The 20,635-nt window shown below is 50.7% G+C and overlaps 1 protein-coding gene and 1 long non-coding RNA gene across 5 annotated transcripts in view; one reads left to right on the top strand and one right to left on the bottom strand.

The window, feature by feature from the left end:
• Positions 1-277: 277 nt before the first annotated feature.
• Positions 278-10,245, bottom strand: LOC310848451. The gene is made up of 2 exons (XR_014566409.1): positions 9,479-10,245; positions 278-938 (listed from the first exon to the last, which is right to left on the bottom strand). It is a non-coding gene; the product is annotated as an uncharacterized lncRNA (long non-coding RNA).
• The window catches only part of TFAP2A (transcription factor AP-2 alpha), a 29,325-nt gene continuing 15,564 nt past the window's right edge, over positions 6,875-20,635 (top strand). Inside the window, exons 1-3 of one of the 4 annotated variants that reach the window (XM_083747341.1) lie at positions 12,305-12,523; positions 16,796-16,822; positions 18,081-18,515. In XM_083747341.1, the coding sequence (XP_083603467.1) occupies positions 12,473-12,523; positions 16,796-16,822; positions 18,081-18,515 (513 nt within the window). In that variant the 5' untranslated portion in view covers positions 12,305-12,472. Of the gene's footprint in view, positions 7,030-12,304; positions 12,524-12,897; positions 15,467-16,795; positions 16,823-18,080; positions 18,516-20,635 lie in introns of those variants that run through there. The other 3 variants (XM_083747343.1, XM_083747342.1, XM_083747340.1) reach the window with 3 other exon arrangements.

Raw genomic sequence — 20,635 nt, forward strand, 5'->3', positions numbered from 1 at the left:
CCATTTATAAGGATCCTTGTTGAACAGGGAAGTTTTTTATGGAAAGTATTATTGCCTTCCCTCTGATTTTTGAGGGTGATCATTCCGCAACAAAAGGCTAAGGAGTGGACGCTTCTATAAACTGCCTCAGACACTTCCCTGTCAGCGCAATCTTATACAACTCTACCCCGAAGAAACTCAATGGGAGTTCAAGCGGCTTCCAGATAAATGGATATGGGATTGTAGATAATGTCTTTCCTTCTAATGTCTTTTCTTATTTTGGGGGGAGAGAAGAAAATTACTCAGCAGACAATGGATTTATTGAGGGAGGGCATCTTGCTCCACGGGCAGCCTTTGCCAATATTCAAATACGCTTTAAGTCACAGATGAAGCTGCGTTTTGAAGTGTGTCCTCTGGTTTCCTCGCCTCCGTCCCTCTCCTTGCACAAGTATTTATACGGTTTTTCCTCCAGGGCGGATTAAACTTTTGACAGGACGGATAAGTGGTGATTTCGCCTCCTTTGATGCCGGGATTGCTGTGTAAACAGAAGGAAAATCTCAGGCTGATAATGGCCATGCCTCCGCAGCAACTTGCGAAAGCTTACAGAACAATCCTCCGGCTCCAATTGCGCCGCAGGGGAGGGGGAAGAAACGCCCCCCCCCCTCCGCGCGCGCACTTTGAAAGGATCCACGGAAGAAATAATCTCTGGACAGGGGGTGAGGACCCAGTGCTGGGTTAGTTGTATTTGTTGGCGGATGTAAACCAAAATACTGGGGATTAAACCAGTTTTAATCCCTTGCCCCCATTGGGCTTTAGTTTAACGGAGTTTGATGAGGCTGCCTGGAAGGTCGAAGTCCACGCCTGTTGGCTGCAGCGACTCCACTTCCGGACATCTGGTTATCTGTTTTGGATCGGGCGCAACGTTCTCTTCTGCGGGGATGGCAGTTCTTAGCCAGTTTCTAGGTAGCAAATGAGAGGGTGCGAGAGAAATAAAATTATACGTTATCATCTCACCGGGTTTTTGGATTAAACGCACAATACATGGGTCAAGGATATGGGGCCTGATCATAGGCCGCCGCTTGGACCGCTTTTCCGAAAAGGTTGTGGCCTTTTACGCAGGTTTCCTATTATGCAGGTTTCCTCTGGAATAAGTCCCAGTAGAGTCAAAGGTACTTACTCCCAAGTAGCAGCCGCAACAACAACAACAGAACCATAAACCAAAGGAGGAGCTAGTGAGGGTATGGTAGGCGATATAGTAGTTTTTGCCAATACAGTGGTACCTCGGGTTAAGTACTTAATTCGTTTCGGAGGTCTGTTCTTAACCTGAAACTGTTCTTAACCTGAAGCAGCACTTTAGCTAATGGGGCCTTCTGCTGCCGCTGTGCCGCTGGAGCACGATTTCTGTTCTCATCCTGAAGCAAAGTTCTTAACCTGAAGCACTATTTCTGGGTTAGCGGAGACTGTAACCTGAAGCGTATGTAACCCGAGGTACCACTGTATATTGCGGGTGAAGTGGAGGACTCAGACTTCATACAGTGTACTGGGGCCAGAAAACCCCCTGACACCCTTGTGTTCACGTGTAGGTTACATGAGAGGGAACCAGCGGTTTCAGAGCTGCAATCTGGGAAAACATCAATGAAATCCGAGGAGATTTAGGCAGGCAAGACGCCCCAGCCAGCCAACTATTTTTATGTCTTATTGATTCCCCCAGCTGAAGCCAAAGAGATCTAAAACAGTTCAGTGTTAGCTGGATCGTGTCCTTTCTCCTTTCAGTTATATCTGTATAAGTATCAAGATTAGATTTTGGCTAGTCTGCACTGAGTACTGTGGAAGAAACCTACTGAACGCAGCACTTTAATTTTGCTCAATTAATTTTGCTACGAGGCAAGCCCTCCCCTCAAGGCTCAAATCTCCAAGGTGCAAAAGTGTAGGTTCCTTTGAGGTGTCACCTTCAACCTCCTTTCCACTGCCAAAGAGGCGCGTTCATGGTTCTTTCCCAGATCCTTGCTAACTTTTCCCCGCCCTCCTCTTTTTTTTTTTTTGGCCCAGGGTAGAATCCCACCCTTGAGAGCGGGAGAGAAATTAATGCATCGCCTCTACCTTGCCGGCTGTTACAGTCCGACGACCTAAACGTATCTAACCTCGTATAATGCGGATCGCGTGTTTCCCGGTTCACTCTAACTGCATCCACAAACTGCAGCAGGTCTCCCCGAGGCGCTGGGACTGGGATGAAGTCGAATAGTTTCTGCATGGGCGTGGCTAGGCTGAGAAATTCCCGGGACCCTCCATCTACGATGGTCCGCGCGATTCCCTGGGAGATTGGGGATTCAATCCACACAGCCCAAGGGTATTTTCTGCCTCGGACCTCCATCCCAAGACTAGCTTGGAAATGATGTCCTGTTGAATTGATCTTGGCGCCTATCCAGGTGAAGTTATTGACGGCTCGGTTTCCATGGAGGACACTGCATCCAGGGCTGCAATACGCATTTACCTCCGAGTAAATCCCCTTGGGTTCAGTGGGACTTCCTTCGGGATACATAGGCATAGGACTGAATCTGGCTTCAGCAAGAATAGGGAGCAAGACTAGGACCAGTATGTCCCAAAGTCCAATATTAGCCCAGACTCGGGGTCCCCCACGTAACTGGGGGAAGCCGCAGCGCCTAGCACTGTTATTGGCTCTAAATGTATGTTATTAAACAGTAGATGCGAGATTCACACGGACTAGCGCCTCAGTCACATTTATTTGCTTGGGGCAGATTTGCGCTTCGCTTAGCCCACATACTTCAGGGCTGTGGGGTTTTGTTGTATTTTTGTAAATGCAACCGTGAGGTCCACCAATCAGAACAGGGTGCAAAATAGTGACTCAGTTAACAAGTAAGTAAAGATGTGCCTCTAAAGAACACGAGGAGCTAATGAATGTGTGATCAGTACCAGAATCAAGCTCCTAAGTCATATGACACTAAATATGTCAGTAAGTCCACTCCTGCTCCCCCCCATAAACGCCCTTCCCCTAGCAAACTAATTTTGCTGCTCTTGGGATTTGGAAACCCTTGCTGATCTAAATCATCCTGAGATCTACCAGTAGATCCCAAACTACCTTTTGCTCATCCTGACGAGAAGCAAGATAAGAGGGTCATAACGTTCTAAGAATGCAGAAAAAACTTTTCCCTACTTGTCCCATATACTCAAATGCAACTGGTTGGCCGTCAGTTGCAGACTAATGAGATTGCAGCACACCAGGAACTCGTCCGTGTGTAGGCTGCGATCCTATGCCCACTGATTTGGCAGTAAGCCTCGCTGAGCTCAAAGAGTCGCTAGATGTGTCGATAGCCGTTGGTTTAGACGGCTAAAAAAAGAAATGTGGATGGGGGGGGGGGGATGTCTATCGCGAGGTTTTCCCAAACGGAATGATATCTCAGTGGAACCTCCACTAACAGTAGCAGTATATTTTGCTGGGAATCAGCAAGGAAAAGTTGCCAGTTTCATGTTCTAACAAGCAGAAACTCGAAAAGTGGAATATCGGGTGAGTTTCATACATTCTTGAATCAAAGTTCCATTGTGTGCAATAGGAATTTGTAATCCAAGCAATTGGTTGGTGATTCACGAGGTACATCCCACTGAGGACCCTACTGCATCCCAGTAAAGGGTTTGAAGTCCCCGCTATTATTATTATTATTAATATTAATATTAGCAGATACCCAAAATAGAACACTACAGGGGTCCGAGCCGACTTGCACCCACAACCATCATCATTATTAGTATTCCCCGCCCATCTGGCTGGGTTTCCCCAGCCACTCTTGTAAGCCTTCCTCTGTTGAAGTTCCTAACGACTCTCACCTGTTGCAGCGCCCCCTGAACAGCCGACCCTTCAGCGGGGTAAACCCGTTCGAGCTTTTGCTGTCCAAGGGGAGAAATCGGGCAGACCCGGACTCTTCTTTTCCGATTAAACGGCGTCCTCTCGCCCTCCTCCAAGGGTTTAGAGCCACTTAATATAACTTTTTTTATAGGACGGACCAGGTGCAGAGGGAAAATGTGATGCCACAGGGATTGGCACATGGGACTGGATCTAATCGGAGATCTAATCCGTTTCCTTTCCTGCTGGCTGATTTTAAAGGCTTGCCAGTGGGCGTTGGTGGGACTGAGATTCACAAGGGATTTGGGCCGGAGACCTTTGAAACCAGCAATCCTAATGGAGAATTGGTCAGGGGGGGAAATCGGTGAGCTGGATTCATTCAGAGCATAGCTTGGTTCTGGGCCCTCCTGGCGTTCAAAGCACCGTGGTGAAGACGACGCTAGTGTTTGGTGGTCATAGGTGGCTGTTTCGTTTAAAATCTCTGGCTGGGCCCGGATTTCTACTTCCCAGCCCGCCCTGCAACCTCCGCAGGGATAGAAATCTCGTAATTGCTAATCGGATGAACTCTTTGCCCTTCGGAAAAATAAAGGACGCTCCCTTAAAATAAAATTTAAAAATCGCTTAGCTACCTGAACCGCACTTTAGGGCACGTGCAAAACTTCCCTCCTTTCGGGGAAGGGATAGATTCCCAGGAAGAAAGAACCCCCATGAGAAAAACTTGTGTAAAAACTAGGGCCCCGATCCGCAAAACAACGCAGTTGATGTAGTTCTGGTGACTTAAAGGGTCTCTTATTCTCTGCTTAAATTAGGGTTGTTTTGAGCAGCAATGGTACAGTTAGGGCGCTGTGGAGGGGAGGGGAGGGCGCGAGTTCCCTTTTTAGACAGGTGAGGTGTATTGCTTTAAAATGTGAGAAGCCGGACCTGTTGCCCTTGGGAAGCTCTCCTGCTCCTTCTGCTGGTTTTGGTGGGGCCTGGATTTCCGTCCCAAGGTCCTGCGCCCTGAAGGCATCACTGGTGAACAGGATCCAAAGAGGGTCTACGACCCCGATCAAGCTAGAGGGCACTTTAGTCTCCCTGACTCGGAGGAGGCAGATCCATAAATCTGTTAAGCAGAAGCAGCAAGGTTTACGCCTGCTAGGTTGCGTTGCTTTCGAGAAGAGTGTTCAGGATCAAAGCGCTCCTTCAGTCAAATCCTACATACATGGCTAGCTCTCTCTCTAATGCCTTTCTTTCTTTCTACAGACGCCACTGACCCTAAACTTTTTACGGAGCTACTCTAGAGTAAAACTTATTTCCTAGCCAAAGTGGGCGCCCATCTGGTCGGAGATCCGGCTCATCGCATCGAGACCAGAGCTGAAAAGGAGAAAGGAGCGTGACTCTTTTTATTACCGTATTTCCTTTTCCACGTACAAAGTTTCGTCTTGATACAAGCACAGTTCCGCGCAGATCTCTCGTCCGATACTTGCACACAATGGCGTCACAGGAAATGCGGCTCCCCCCCTCTTTTTTTTTTAACTCTCGGGAAAAGAAGGCTTTGAAAACTCCTAGACCTTGTCTTAAGATTTGTTATTTATTTATTTTGTGGGAGGAAGTTTAAAATTTTGTGGAAAGTCTCTGAAAGTTGGTAAAACGAAAACTACAGCTTGCGGTGATCTGCTCTGGCTCTGCTGCTCGCTCGCCGTAATTAGGTGAAAAATATCCTTTCATACATATAAGCAGACCCAGCTCCTTCTGGAACAATAGTGGAAGCCCCCTTGTTCACTATGGAAAAGTGAAGTCAGACGCGTTTGAAAAGACCCCGAACACTTAAAATATTAAAGGCATAAAAGATGCTGCTTTTAGTTCTCTTATACCCCATTTCTCCATTCTATTATCACTCCAACAGCTGCATTGTTTCGGTAAACAGAGTCCGTGCAGAATTTAACAACCCGATCCGCAATTTGAATTAAACCCATGAACGGCGACGATTAAACAGAATCGTGCCTCTTGCTGTAGCAACTGGAACCCGCAATTCTGCCGCGTACGCAGCACTGCTTTTACTGCCTCCCGCGCCCCAGGCTTAGTTTTCCAAAAAGTCTTAACTGTCTTGCTAACGGATACAGAACACATTTTAAAACAATCCCCGCTTTATTTGAACGTGAGAGACCCGGTGTATATCATCTCTGCTGCTGCTCTGGCCCTCAACTCGTCCTACAGCCCCGGCTATTTTGCGCCGAAGCCGATCGAGTTCCAATCTGGACTCGACGGGCGCTTCTGCGCAAGTGGGTCGTCTTGGCAAAGGGCCGTTGAAAGGATGCCGCGCAGACAGTGCAGCGGACGGGGAATCCTCGCCAGTCACGTCTCGAAGCCGGGGAAAAGAAGGGGGGCGGGTCTGGAGAGCAATTGCCCTCCGTTGGAAGCGGGGGGGGGGGTTGCTTGTCCCAGCAGACAGCCTCTCTCTAGCTAAGTCTTTATTTTCCCCGAGCAACAGGAGACCTAAAGCATCCAAATCTGCAATTGAACCCTTGTGGCAGCTGCTTTTTCGGCACACAACTCCTCGTCTCTCCTTATTTCGGTCGTTGCCCCCGCCCTTCCCCCCCTCCCAGCTTAAAATCAGGTTGCCCAGCAGCGCCGGCTCCACGCTCCGGATCTCTGAGGCCCGCGGGAGTTAGTTGCCGGTCTCCATCTCTCTCGTTCTCCTTTTTCTTCGCCCACCCACCAATATACACCCAATTTCACTCCCCTGGCTTTTCTCCACACTGCAGCAAAGCCAAACAATAGGAGGAGAGTGGGGGTGAGGGGAGAAAGGCGACGAGAGGGGAAAGAGGAATCCCAGCAGCTCCTCTGCCTCCCTGCTGTTTTGATCCCCTCCAGGAGGAGATCAGGACGGCTCCCCGGAGGTGGGAAGTCAAGAAACTCCGCTCCAGAGAGCTGCTGTTTGCTATAAATCCATCATCCGCGGAGACAGGTTGCGAGCTCTGGAAGGGAGCTGGTCAAAATGCATTCCTGCGCCAGTGCGCAGGCGCGGGCAGGCAGCACCCTGCCTTTTTTTTTTTTTTTGACCAGGTGAGCTCCTCAGGCAGGTAAAAGAAGGCTTTGCCTAAAGAGATCGCAGGAGAGGCAGGCGGGCAGATCACTCCTTCCATGACCGGCAGGGACCTTGTGATAGGCAGCCCGGAGCCAGAATGTCACTCCTTGCGAAAATGGGAGACTGGCAGGTAACGCGATTTCTCTTCTCTTCTCTCCACCCCCGCCCGCCTTTGCTTTTCTTCCTCGTTTTGTCTGGGGATAAGGATAGGGAAAACTAGGAGGCTCGGATCCAGACCCAACAGACGAAGAGCGACTTGGGGTTCCTCTCTCGGGGCATTTTGGGGAGGGCAAGCCACCTAATAAGGACAATTCACAGCGCGTAAAATTCTTTGCGTAAAGGAGAGCTTTGATGGCTGCTCAACAGGTGGGGGAAGAGAGCACACGGAGCAGCAAACGGCGCCACGGGCTTCCTCGTCTACAACAATCGCCCCCCACCGACATTTCGAAAGAATCTTGCCGCGTGATCGCTGTTGATGTCAAACCACCACTGATCTGGCAAACCGGTGGTGGAGTTCTCCTGTAAACTGGTTCTCTTTATGTTGGGCGCCGAAAACTAGTTTGTGTGAAAGGTTTTTAAAATGGTTTTAATAGACCCAGCCTAAGTTTTGCAGGAGTTCTAACTCTTTAAAGTGCTCCAATTCTGAGCACTTTCAAAGGCGAACGCTGCTCCGCGCTAGACTAGGCCTCGCAGGCTTTTACTGGGTGAATGGTAGGGGGCCTTCTTTTCCAAAGTGGATCAGGGTTGGGAAACTCTCCCTCTCCGCGTCGAACTTCCATGCTCAACCTGTGGCCGAACTTGCGCCTCTTCCTTGTGGCTCGCGCCTTTTTTTCTGATTTCAGGCCCCGCAAGCAGGGAAAAGTGAACTCGGTGCGCCATTGAAACCGGTGGCTTTTGCTCTTCGGGTAAACGATCCCGAGGAAGTTAAAATTCAGCTCTTACCTTCGTTCCTTTTATTCCGAATGGTTTTTCAGTACCCCAATTATCCTTTGGGAACGACCGTAAACAGGGAACTTCACTGGAAAGGTTTACCAGAAGCTAAACTCTCTCCAACTGAAAATCTCCAGGGCCTTAAGAGCGCTTAACTTGGGCTGAGTCATGGAGAGCAATCCTAAATCTTTAAGGCATTTGCTGGGGGGGGGGGGGTACACACCCGACATTTGTTTGAATGGAGCATAATTTACCTATAAGAAACCTGATCCTAAGCACACTTCCGTGGAAAATGTGTCCAAATAAGGCTGGATTAAAGTTAAGGTCTTTTGCTTTGTTTTCCTATTTTGTCCCTATTTAACAGAATGGCATTGACTTAAGTACAGCTATGCAGATATTGATCGGGTTGCAAATAGTGTATGTATAGTATTCTGAGCCTAGCCCCCTCGGACCGATTCTTCCCTCCCTCCCACCGCGAGATGGGTAGCCATCCAAGTAGATCTTATTCCGGACTAGTCCCAGTTTCATCTTAATCATGCTTTCCCCATAGCGCTGTACAAACACTACAAACAGTATGGGGATTGTCACAAAAGGTGTGGGCTTTGCAGCACCCCTTCCCCACTAATTCTAAGGAAGGAAGCGCCACTGATTTCAGCTCAAGGGGACAGAAGACTCCAAGCGATTGATTAGGACCCCGCGTTTTCCTTACATTCCCAGGGCCGGCCATTCTTTCCACTTACTCCCAAGTAGTCGCCTCGCTTTCGACCTGTGGCTCTGAAGTCAACTGGGACTCATCCAGCCGCTATCAGGCGGGCAACAGAAGGAAGGCGCTGCGAGGGAGAGGGAGGGGAAGGCGACGCGGCGCCTTGAGGCCCTTCGCTCGCTAATCTTTATAGATACGCGCGTGTGAGTGCGCGCGCGAGTGTGTGTGTTTAGGTCGGTTTTCTGCAGCCACCTGGTGAGCTACTACCACTAGCTTCGGTTCCTGCGAGGGCTTGAAGCCCTGTCCGGGAATGCAATTCCCCGAGTCTTGCAAAAGCTGCACGCCTCTAGCTCTCTGTTGGGTTTCGCAACCGCCGAAGTCTTCGGCGAGAGGGAGCACCCAAAGCTTTGCGAAGTTCCCACACGGCTGTGCCGCCAAGGAGGCCGGTTGGACTGATTCCCTCTCTCTCTGGCAGCGGAAGAGAGAAGAGGAGTGGAGAAAGAGAGAGAGAGAGAGAGAGATCCACCCCCTTCCCGTGCGTCCGTGCAACCCGCAGTAGTATTGAGTTGTGGGGTGTGTGTGTGTGTGTCTGTGTGTTGGGGGGGGGGGGAATCTTCCACTCCCGTTAGAGCCTGGGAGCCCAGTGGCGCAATCGCCGCTGGAAGGCGCAGGACCGCGCGCGCGCGCGCACATTGATCTGCCACCGAGCGCCCTGGCGTCAAGGCAATGGGCGTTTTAGACCGACCCTGGACTCCTGTGTATCGGAGGGGTGAAAGCGAGGGAGACCGCGCCTTCCTCGGAGTCGCCTCTGTCTCGCCACCTCCCCACAGCTCCCTTGGAAGTACACCATCAATGGACAGTGCACCGACTCTTTTATTCCTAGGAAGAGCCCAGAGGTGGCGAGCCAGGCGCGGTGGTCCTGCAGAATCCGAAAAAGGGGGCTCACCGTTTTGTGGCCGTCCAGAATCTCTGGGGAAACTCGCCGTTTCTTAGATCGTCCAGAATCTCTGGCGCCGTGGCGTTGACTTGTAGATTTCCCCCCCCCCCCTCTCTCTCTCTCAAAAAAGAAAATCCCTTACCATCCCGATCTACAAGCTGCTTAAGCCGGAACAAACCTGAGTCGATGCCAAATTCTAAATTCTCCAGTGGACCTTAATCCAATTTCATCCGGTTTAACTGGCTTGGGTTCTCCTTTTGGGGGAACTTCAGAGTCTCCCAGACAGGCGAATCGCAGTGCGTTTCCCGTGCAAAGGATGCCTCTGCCTCCTTGGACCTGTAGATCTCGCTGTGGTTCAACAATAGGAGCGCATCGCGGAAGGTTGGTTCTATTCAGGAGGCTGGTCTCGAATTGCAGCTCTAGGTGGCCTCTTTATGAAGACACGTACAGACCCTAATGAGAATGTACGCATGGCGGTATCTGAATCCGCCAAATGCGACGATTCGCTTGTAAAAGGGCCGGCACCACACCTGCCTTGACACCTGGTGTCTTTTGATCCTGACCTGCAAAGCTGGGAGAGTAGGAAAGATGTTGCTTCTTTGTCTCAGGAAGCACGGTTTCTAGTAAAAGACAGAGGAGGACTCCAACCTGAGAGATCCGAAATGAATCCGGAGTAAAAATCAAAAACAGTGTCAGCCACGGCAAAAAATAAATAAAAACCCAGTCGGAGGGGATCTATTATGAAACAGTGTGTTTGAGCTATACAAAGCAAATATAAGAAAATATAATATACAAAGCAAATATAAGAAAGGAGTCGGGTGAGGAAGAGGGGAGCTGGAGAGGAAGGGGGCGCAGCCGTTCCCATGAGAGCGCAAGGTTGCAGTCCTCACTATACTTAGGGGCAGGTTCACATATGCACCTACCTGTCTGTCCCTGGTGTCAGTGCTGATTGAAACAGCAGTTCCGGGACCCTAATCGAACCAGTCAGGATGCTCTGCAACCTGCTTTTTAAACCTGAATGCTGCGGGGACAGAGTGCTGTTGAGAGAAAAACACTCTGCACATGCTTATGAGGCACTGTCCTTTCTAGTATGACTTCACATGTTCCAGCATTCGCCCTCGGGTTCCGAAAAGAGAGAGCAGGTTAGCATAAAAGAGGGTGAGAGTAACGGGAACTGAAGCTGGATCTCGCAGCTCCCAGTTTAAGCTCAGGTGGCATTGACTCCGGTGGTACCACTGATTCTCCCTCACATCCTCCATCCGACCCTAAACACGGCAGTCTTCCGGAAGTAAATCTTATTGCCTGTCTATACTCGTCTGAATGCGGTCTGCTTAGGATCACAGCGCAAAATAGCCTGCGGCTAAGCGTTCATGCCTTTCTTCAAGTGGCTGAGAGAAAGGTTTGCATGGGGTTCAAATAGGTAGAGTAGGAGACCACTCCCCACCCCACCCCCAACTTCCTACACTGTCCACTGTCTCTGCCCTCTGATCGGTTCCTAATACTGTACTTCAGTGGTGCCCTCACAGGGCAGGATTGGGGTGGGGGCAGAAGAATTCAGGTCTCCACTCAGCAGAACAAGTTAAAGGACCCCCAAATACGTCAGGGCACATCTTGAAGTAACGATATATCCCCCCCCCCACCAAGTCCATTAACTGCGAAGTCTACAATTCCCCGAACTGCACCGCCGCCTTTCTTGGCCACAGCTCTCCTCGATTTCTGCCGAACTTATTCCGAAATAATTGCGCTCAGGATCCCACGTTTGGACAATACTGGCGCAGTCTAGGATTATTTGCACGAATGTATCTTTCAGCCCAAGCGTCGCTTGTCCTTATACGCAAAGAAAACCACACAAATACATAACAGACTCTCGGTTGTCCCCACGGCGAGGCGGGGAGGGGGAGAGATGTTAAAAACCCCAGGAAGTGGGCGTTGTTGTTTTCGTCCCCCAAAAGGAGCTGCTGGTTCAAATCTGGTCCTTACGAGGTGGTGGTGGGGGGGATAGGCCTCAGTTTCGCGAAACAAAACCCAAATCAGAAAAGGAAGGATGGAGTGCTTTGCTGGGAACTCCTAAACGCCTTAGCGTCCTTAAGTCAAAAGAACTGCAACCCTATGGAAAGGAATCCTATCGAACTCGGTGGGATAGGACTCACTTCTGGGTAAACACGAACAGGACAGGGCTGCGCGGGTAAAACCTTATCACAATCGGGAGTAAACTAGCGCCACGCCCCGCACACTTGTAAACGTGCATAGGATCGGGTTGCACGTTGCGATCCGTTCGCGCCCATGGAACTGTTCCTTTTGACAGCTTTGCAAATAAAACTGCATCTAGTTTAAAGTTTAAAAGTTATTTAAAGAGGAGGGAGAAAGGGAGAGGCTGAGAGCAATTAGATAGCAAAAGTAAGAACAGAAGGACGTGAGAACGAAAAAGTAAATGGACTCAAAGAAGAAGATCGCAAGAATGGTGACTTTAAAACACACATACGCCCCTCCATCACAATAAACCCCTCCCCTCCTCTGTCTCACCTCCCTCCCTCTCGCCTGCCAAGAGTCCTGCTGTTTAAAAGTAGCTTAGCCCAACCCAGGCCAAACGCAAGGGTAGCGGGCGTTTTCTTGGCTACCTGAGTCCATTCGCGCGCAGATTGTTGCGCAGCGGAGCAATTGGCCTATTGTTGCTATGCTAATGAGGCGATTAGGCTGTTGGTGAAAAGACTCGCTTGGAAAGAAAAAAGGGAAAAGTTTCGACCATTAGAGGGAGATCTCCGAGCGGGCACAGGAGATCTCCTCCTCCTGCTGCTCTTCCTCCTCCTCCTCTTCCTCCTCCTCCTGCTCAAGCACTCCAGCGGGCGCGCTCTGCATGCCAGAGGAGAGCGCAAGGCAGGCAAGGCAGGGCAAAAGAGCCTCTTCTCTCTCTTTCTCCTTCTCTCTTTCTCTCTCCCTCCCTTTTTCTCTTTCTGACTCTGTCTGTATCGGTCTGTCTCTCTCGTTCTCTCGCCACGCCAATCCATGAAAATGCTTTGGAAACTGACGGATAATATCAAATATGAGGAATGTGAGGTAAGCGCTTTCCCGCGGCTGGGGCACACATCAGAGAGGATCTCCGGGTCCCCCGTCCCCCAATCCGTCCAGCCTTCCCCACCCCCGCTCCACCTAACAAACAAACAAACAGACAACCCAGCTGTTTTGGGGGAGCACCTTGCAGCAGCTAGCGATGTCGTTGGAAGACCAACTTCTGCGCTAGGCGACCGAGCAGACTTCGCAGCTGGAGAGAGGGCGCCTGTGGTGGGTTTATACCTGGATGCCAGGTGGAGGAGGCTAGGCGTTGAGGAAGGAAGGGGGTGCTTAGGCAGGGTGGGGGTGGGGGTGGGGGTGGGGGAATCGACCTCCTCGGCCTAAGGAGACCAGAAGGAGATAGGAAGCGGGTGGGGTGGGAGGAGGAAGCCCAGGCAGATCTTTCTGCACCAGTGCTGAAACAGTTATTGAGGAGAGGAGGGGGAGAAGATGGAATGGATGAGCAAAACGAATGAATGAGGACGATCGAGACGACCCTCGAGTCAGCAGAAGGAGCCCCAAGATGTCCTAAAGAGGACTGCCCCCGACAGAGCTCTTTTTGAGCCACAAGTTCTGCTGAGGCGCACTGAGCGACTTTTTTCTCTGGTTTGGACCGTTGTCACTTCCGCGTCAGATCTTGCTGGCTGCAATTCTTCTCAGCCAGTTGGTGAGGGTTTTAACGAGTTGCTGGGCTTTTAAGAGCACGCCTTTCAAACTCCAAAAGCCTCCTCGAAGGCTATTGGGAGATGCTCCTCGCACAGGTAGTGTGGAACAGAGACAGAAGCAGATCAGGGGTGCCTACTGCGCGCGGTGGCAGAGAAGATGCTTACTCGTTCCTTCGCTTTACAAGACTCTTGATATTTATTAGAGGTATATAAAATGTAACTAGAGATGATGTTGGAGGTTGATGGAGGAGACGGAGAGATGCATATATGTGATGTCTGATGTTGATTATTATTTTTTAAAAGCCAGAGAGGTAGGTGCATAGACAGGCATAGATGGATAGGTTAAACCGCTAGGGTGACCTCAAGGATGCTTTTCAAATAAACGCATCTTAGAGTGGCTGTGTACAAGAGCTGTACTGTTGAATACTTTAAAATATTTGTTTCCCTGGTGGGATTTGGTGCTTCAAAACTCTGTTTCGCAAGTCTTTCTTTTCTATCTCAATCCAACGGTTTGGTGAGCAACACATTATTTCTCTTTGCGCGCACACACAAACACACACAAATACACGCACGCTTCCTTAATTCTGTGCACAGAATAGAATCTGACAAGCGCCAGCCTGGAAGATTAATTAAGAAAACAAATGTGGGTTGGTGCTGAGATTTATGGCTCCTTTGGAGAGGCGAGCCTGTCTACAAATGTCAGAAACTGAGAGTAGGCGGCATGCAGATCTCATTCTCACTTTCTCTACAGAATGGAAAAGGATGTGGGGTTCTCTCCCTCTTTTTCACCCACACGTCCGGAAAAAAGCCGTTTTAGGGCGAAAGCCGTTCGCTTCTCAGTGTCTAAGCGAAGTGCACGTGCGGTTGTGGATTTGCTTGGAAATGGCTTGTGTTGCTTCACATGGAGCTGATAAACAAACCAATCCAGCGGTGAGGCTTCCGGAGTAGGCGAGGGTGGTGTGTTTGGAGAGCTGTGAGTGCTTAGGCGCGATTTTCTTCTGTTAAGAGAAGGTATCGCTACGGTTAGGGCGGTAGCACAACGCTTGAAGCTGACTAGCAGCACTTGAAATGGACTAGCAACGCAATCCTAGACGTGCGCGCAATCCTAGACGTGCATGGGAGTTAAATGGGGTTTGCTCTCAGGTCAGTCGGTGCAGAATTGCAGCTTATGGCTGCAGTGACACCCGCCCACTTACGCAGAAGTAAGTCCCATTGATCCTAGTGGGATTCACTTCAGGTAAACATACATAAGGTACTGAGTGCTCCAGAGTTCGGAGGAGATGGGCTTGATTTCAATTTTATTTCTAAAGTCTGTCTGTGTGCGGGAGCAGCTTCTGGAACGCGGTAGTGCTCTTGAGCTGGACTGAACTTGCTTCGGCGTTTGCTTAATGCGCTTGGCTTCGGATGGCGCCCCAAATCGCCCATGCAGCAATTTGGAGACATAAGCAATCGTAAGAGAGGGTGTTTCGGCGGTGAAGCTACAGTTCTCCTGCTTTTCTCTATATGGAAATAGAAAGTCGGGAGGTAACAGGCTTACAAAAGCTGAAGGTGCATGCTTCTCTCCCCGCCCCCCCCCGCCCCCTATCCTTCTCCACTCGGCGAGGTGCGCTCTCCGGGAGTTTTGCAGGGACATGCTCGGTCGGCGGCAGAGCGCCTGTTGTTATGATAAGTCGGCAGCAGCAGGAAAAGTGAAGCATGCCTGTCACCTCCCAGGATTCACTGGCTGCGAGTTGCCCAGCCAGTTGAGCGGGTTGGGCCGAGCCTGGGAGCCCCAGCTTGTCCGGGCCAGCCAAGCGCCAGTCGCCTCCCTTTTTCTTTCCCTCCCCTCCCCCCCGACAGTCTTCACCACCCCTTTTCCACGATCCTCAGCCCCAAAGGGGAAAAAAAGGGCTCCGCGGGGTTCCCGAGAGTAGCACCGCCGCCCCGATTCCCGTCCCCTCCGCCGCCACAACCTCTGGGAGAACGGAGCTCCGAAAGGGCGGCGGAGATTCCACGCGCGGAGCAGGGAGGGCCCTTCCCCTCCAGCCCGGGGCTCCGGCGAGGCCCTGTTGTTGCTGCTGCCGCCGCCGCCTCGGGCCCTCGAGCCATGGACGTGACGCAGCAGGACGCCGCCGGAGCCAAGCCGCCAGGCCCAGGAGAGCCGGGGCAGCTGAAAGGAGGCGGCGGCGCCGAGGCGGGCTCCTCCGAGAGCGGCTCCTCGCGGAGCAAGAGGGCAGCTGGAGACGCGCAGCTCTTGGCGCTGCCCTTCGACGGCGCGGCCTTCGCCCAGCCTCCGCCGCCCGAGGTGCGCCCTTCTTCGCTTCCCTGCTGCCCCAGACCTTGCCTGGGCCTCTCTCGCTCCTTCCACGATTGCCCCACCGGGCCCAGGTCTCCTCTTTCCCTGCCTCCTTGCTGCGCTCCTCGTCGGGCCGTCTCTTCCCTCTCGCTTCTTCCTCGTTCACTGCCTTCCTGCCTTCCCCTCTCAGTCTCTTTCTCTCCTCCCTCCCCGTGAGTCCCTTGCTGCCCCCTCCCCAAGTTCACCCCAAGCCCCGGAACCCACCCGAGACCTTTTCCTCGGCCTGCCGCTTCTTTCCTTCCCTTTCCCACGCGCGCTGCCCGTTCCCCTCCCTCTCTACTTACCCCTCTGCCCTTCCTTCTCCTATCCACTCGCCTTTCTTCTCTCCCCCCCCCCCCCGCCTGCCTGCCTGCTCCCACCCTCTTGCTTCTGCCTGGCTCTCTCTCTCTCTCACTTCTTCATGCCCTACAACCTTTTAAAATGTTGTCCCTTTCCTGTGATTCGTCAGACGCAGCGGCGGCGGCATGGCTCTCTCTCTCTTCCTCCCCCCTCCCCTCGCTCTCTTTTTGTCTCTCCCTCTCTCTCCGTCCTCTCCCCCCCTTCTCTCGCTCCCCCTCCCCCCTCTGATTAGATACACTGATTCTTCATTCAATGGACGTCATTTAGAACAGCCTCTGCCTTGAGTTGCTTCCTCGCTTCACGCTCGATTTCCAGCCATTCTTCCCTTATTAAGTATTCGTGTAATATTAACAGTCATGAATATCTGCTATTAGGACTCTCGAGGAAAGCGAGCCGCAGATCTCTCCCTCCCTCCTTCTCTCTTTCTCTCTCTCTCTCTCTCTTATTAGGAGCTCACGTGAAGCAGTCGGAGAGGGAGGGGGAGAGAGAGAGAGGTGTGTGGGGGCAACGCACCACACACGCACACACGGATTAAGGAACACACACACACACACAACTTTGCACCGCAATAGCACCGCCGGATCCGGCTCTCCCTCGCCTTTTTTTCGCCGCTGCAGATCGCCGGGCGTTTGGGTCAAGTTCTGATGGATTTGAGTCGCGCCGCGTCCCCAGTGCTGCTCGCGGACCAGCCTGGGCGTTGGGCACTTGGTGTAGTCACAGTCTAGACCTGGGCTTCTTCTCCTCCTTTTGTGCGTGTGTGTGAGTGTGTGAGAGAGGAGAGGGATAGGGAGAGCGCGCTGCTCGCGTGCCGGAGAGGCAGAGAGCAAGAGACGCAGGCAGCGCGAGAGAGCCCGAGAACCAGAGCTAAAAAGAGCCGACTTTTCTCTGCCTTTTTGTTTTTCTCCTGTGCCCTGACTTGGTCCCCCCGAATCCGCGCAGATGTTAGTTCACAGTTTCTCAGCGATGGTGAGTGGCTTTCTTAGCATTCTCTATCGGGGGGGTGGCGGGATGGGATGGTCCTGCTTGTGCCTTTTCTCAGTCTTGCTTATTATATGTGTGCGTGTTTCACATCCTGCCAGGCTCTGTCTGTCCTCTCTGTCTTTCCTCCTTTTTTATTTTTTATTTCGAGAATACAAAAAAACCCCAACTTCCTTATTATTGCGTTGGCTGCTGCAAGTTAACTACAGAAATCCTCGTTTCCGCTTCCATGCCCGTCTATTGTGTTGGTGTTTTTGTCCTGTTCTGTCCCTTCCCGCTTTCCCCGCTGGATTTCACATCTTTTCCGCTCCTCTCTTTTTCCCGGGGATCATCACACTCCTTGAGAGATTGAAGTCGAAGGCATTTAACGACATCTTTCTTATAATTCCCAACTGCCGCCCTCGCCCGTCCCCCCTCCTTTCCATTTCTGTGGCTGTTAATTTCCTTTAGTCGTACCTGTGGGCTATAATTTCATAACCTTCCAAGTCCCAATTGCACGCCGGCAAAACCATTTACATTTTCGTTCCTCTTTCCCCACGCGCTTTATTTTTATTTTTGTTTTCTAGTTATTCGCCTTAATTTGTGGACATTTCATTCTTTTATGAAGAATGTGTGTGCATATGCAATATATGTATGTATGTATGTATAGTGTGTGTGATATTTTATATTATATCACAGTTCCAACTAACAAAGCAGCACATTTTTAATGAGTCGTCAATCATTTTTCTTTCTACAAATAACTTATTCAAACCCACATTTTGATCATATTTATGGACGCGCTTTGAAGGAATAGCAGCTCTTTTGGGTAGGGTTGCCCTGGGAATGCGACGACGATACAGGTCCGCTTCTGCACCATTTACAGTCGTTCCCATTTAAAAGTTCCAGGCAGATGAGAGTCTTTTTCGTAAATGGTGTGGGAACGCTTTGGATGGGTGGGGGATGGGAGAAAGATAGGCTGAATTTTCGAATGACAAAAAAAAAAACCAGAATCCCCTCTAAGATTTCCCCCGCCCTCGGATCTGCCGTCAGCGTACGGATTTGGTTGGTTTTTCTATTTATGATTTTCCTTTTGTTGTAAGGAATTTCAACGCGTTTCCGTTTGGAAGATGCTTGGAACCAAATGTTTGCAAATCGCATCCTTTGTGTGTGTGCGTTGGGTGTATAATGGGGTGTGTGCGAGGCCTTCAAACCGTCTTGATTTTGATCTGCTCTCTCTTTCTCTCCCCCTCTTTTCCTCGTTCCTCAGGACCGTCACGATGGCACCAGCAACGGGACAGCCCGCCTACCCCAGTTGGGGAGCGTGGGCCAGTCGCCCTACACCAGCGCCCCACCGCTCTCTCACACCCCCAACGCTGACTTCCAGCCCCCCTACTTCCCGCCGCCGTACCAGCCCATCTACCCTCAGTCCCAAGACCCCTATTCCCACGTTAACGACCCTTATAGCTTGAACCCTCTTCACGCCCAGCCCCAACCCCAACACCCAGGCTGGCCGGGACAGAGACAGAACCAGGAAACGGGGCTTTTGCACACCCACCGAGGACTTCCGCACCAGCTCTCCGGCTTGGATCCGCGAAGGGATTACCGGCGGCATGAAGATCTATTGCACGGACCTCATGGCTTGAGCTCAGGACTAGGCGACATCCCCATTCATTCGATACCTCACTCTTTAGAAGACGTACCGGTAAGGAGAACTCCGTGCCTGTATCCTCGCGGCGGCTGACACCAACAACGCCTCGTTCTCCGGCCTGCGCTGCGCACATCCCGCGCGCCCTCGGGCTGGTGGATGGGACTTGCGCTGGGCGCACCCAGCCAAATGACCGCAGAGAAAGGCAGCGAGGCAATGGTGTCTCTCCACCGTTTGCAACCGGGCCATTTTAATCGCGCCAGCGTCTCCCCTGCAAAAAATAGAATAATAGTAGTAATATCCAGCACACAGTAATAGTTGTTTGCATCTGTCCCTACCACTGCATTAACGGGGAGTTGAGAGGGAGACGCACCAGGGGAGAAATAATCCAACGAAAATAATCCTTGACGGTTTTTCCCCCATGCCCAATGACAATGAGTGGGAGCTATAGGGAAGGCCGTGCAGTAATAATAGTAGTAGTAGTAGTAGTAGTAGTAGTAATAATAATAATAATAATAATAATAATAATAATAATAATAGTATTAGAATTAGAATTAATGTGATCCTCGGGCCTTGCCTTCGGTAGGATCCTAGATGTCTTGGGAAAGCAATCAGTCGACCTAAACATGCCTAAGGCTTCATGCATTTCTCGGTCGGGAGAAGAAAGGGAGCCTGCAAAATGAATTGCAAATCAACACCAAACCATTAAAAACAAAACAAAAAACCACGTTATTCCGGACTGAAGAATTGGCATAGTCTGAAGTGGTTAGCCAGGCGGATGGAAGAAAGAGAATGCATTATTTTTGGGTGGTTTTTTTAATGAATGTCCTTTATTCGTTGGGGGTGAGAAGGTACTAGTAGCTGACAACAGATAAGTAGTCATATTCTGACCAATATCTTTTGGTACCCTGAATATTTGCTGCCCACATTCTGGAGTTGGGCTCTCTTACTCGTTGGGGAAGATTTCTCACGGAGCCCGCGTTCGGATCTCGGCCCCTTTGCAAGCGAAGAGGGCCATTGTCCGCGGGGAAGCACCTTACGTGCTTGGCTCCAAAGGGGAACTCGCCGTCAGAGGTCCCCTTGCCTTCTGGCTCCCCGGCTGAAAAGAGTATTTGAGTAGGCCAGTAATATTATGCAAGGCTCATTATAACAGGCAAAAAGCATTTGCGGGGGGGGGGGGGAGCTGGGGCTGGTTGCTGGTAGAAGCAGCTCCTGGTATCTGGATGTGATTTTTGCTGTTGTTGCTAAAACGCCACCCCAAATTACAGGATCAAATATTATAACAATATGTCCACTGACAGTTTAATGATTTACAGTTTCATGTTGCAAGGATAATGTTCCGATGGGTTCACCTATTTGGGTGTCATTTTGGAAGCCTTTTATTCCTTCCCGGTTTAGTAAATCATACTTGGAGGTGGTGTTGAATAGGGGATTTCGTGACATCCCGCCCTCCCTACGAAACAGATTTTTACCTTCAGTTGTTTTGCAACAAACGCATGCATTCCCGTGTGTGGGAATTTAGGGAACGGTTGGGGATGAAAAGAGCAGAACAATACGCAAAGCACGTTTGGGACAGGCTGCGGTTCTTAAAAATACTTCTCTATATGGAAACGCCTTTTAAATGGCCGGGATCTACTTCCAAGAGAAAGGAGTACAGTTGAAACCAATGGGACTTCCCAACACATGTCAAGATGTAAACGATTTTGAAGCTAGCAGCTGTGGTTTCGGTTCTTGCAAGGAACATGAGCTAAAATATATTCCTCTTTCGGAATTTCGTTTTGTTCAAAGTCTATTGCAAAGCGCAAATTGCATTTGAATGATAAATACATCCCATTTTATTCCCTGCTCTGGCAAGAGATGACTTATCGCTGGCACGTTTTCAGAAAAGTCAGTTGCCAGCTAGATTAAATTCCCACTCCTCACGCCCGCCCTTAAAGTGAGCCGGACCCACAACCCAGTTAAGGTGGATCACCTAGCTTTGAGTTGTGGTTCCATTAAGCAGACAAAAGTGGCATGAAACTGCTTTGGCAATTGAACACACACACACACACACACAGAGAGAGAGAGAGAGAGAGAGAGAGAGAGAGATCGCTTGTGGGGTTGGTTGTGAATCCCTTTATCAAGAAATGTGGGTCAAAGAAAAAGGGTCATTTTCAGTGTCCCCGTTGCTGCCGCAG

This window comes from Podarcis gaigeae (assembly GCF_964106915.1).
Source record: "Podarcis gaigeae genome assembly, chromosome: 7".
Classification (NCBI taxonomy): domain Eukaryota; kingdom Metazoa; phylum Chordata; class Lepidosauria; order Squamata; family Lacertidae; genus Podarcis; species Podarcis gaigeae.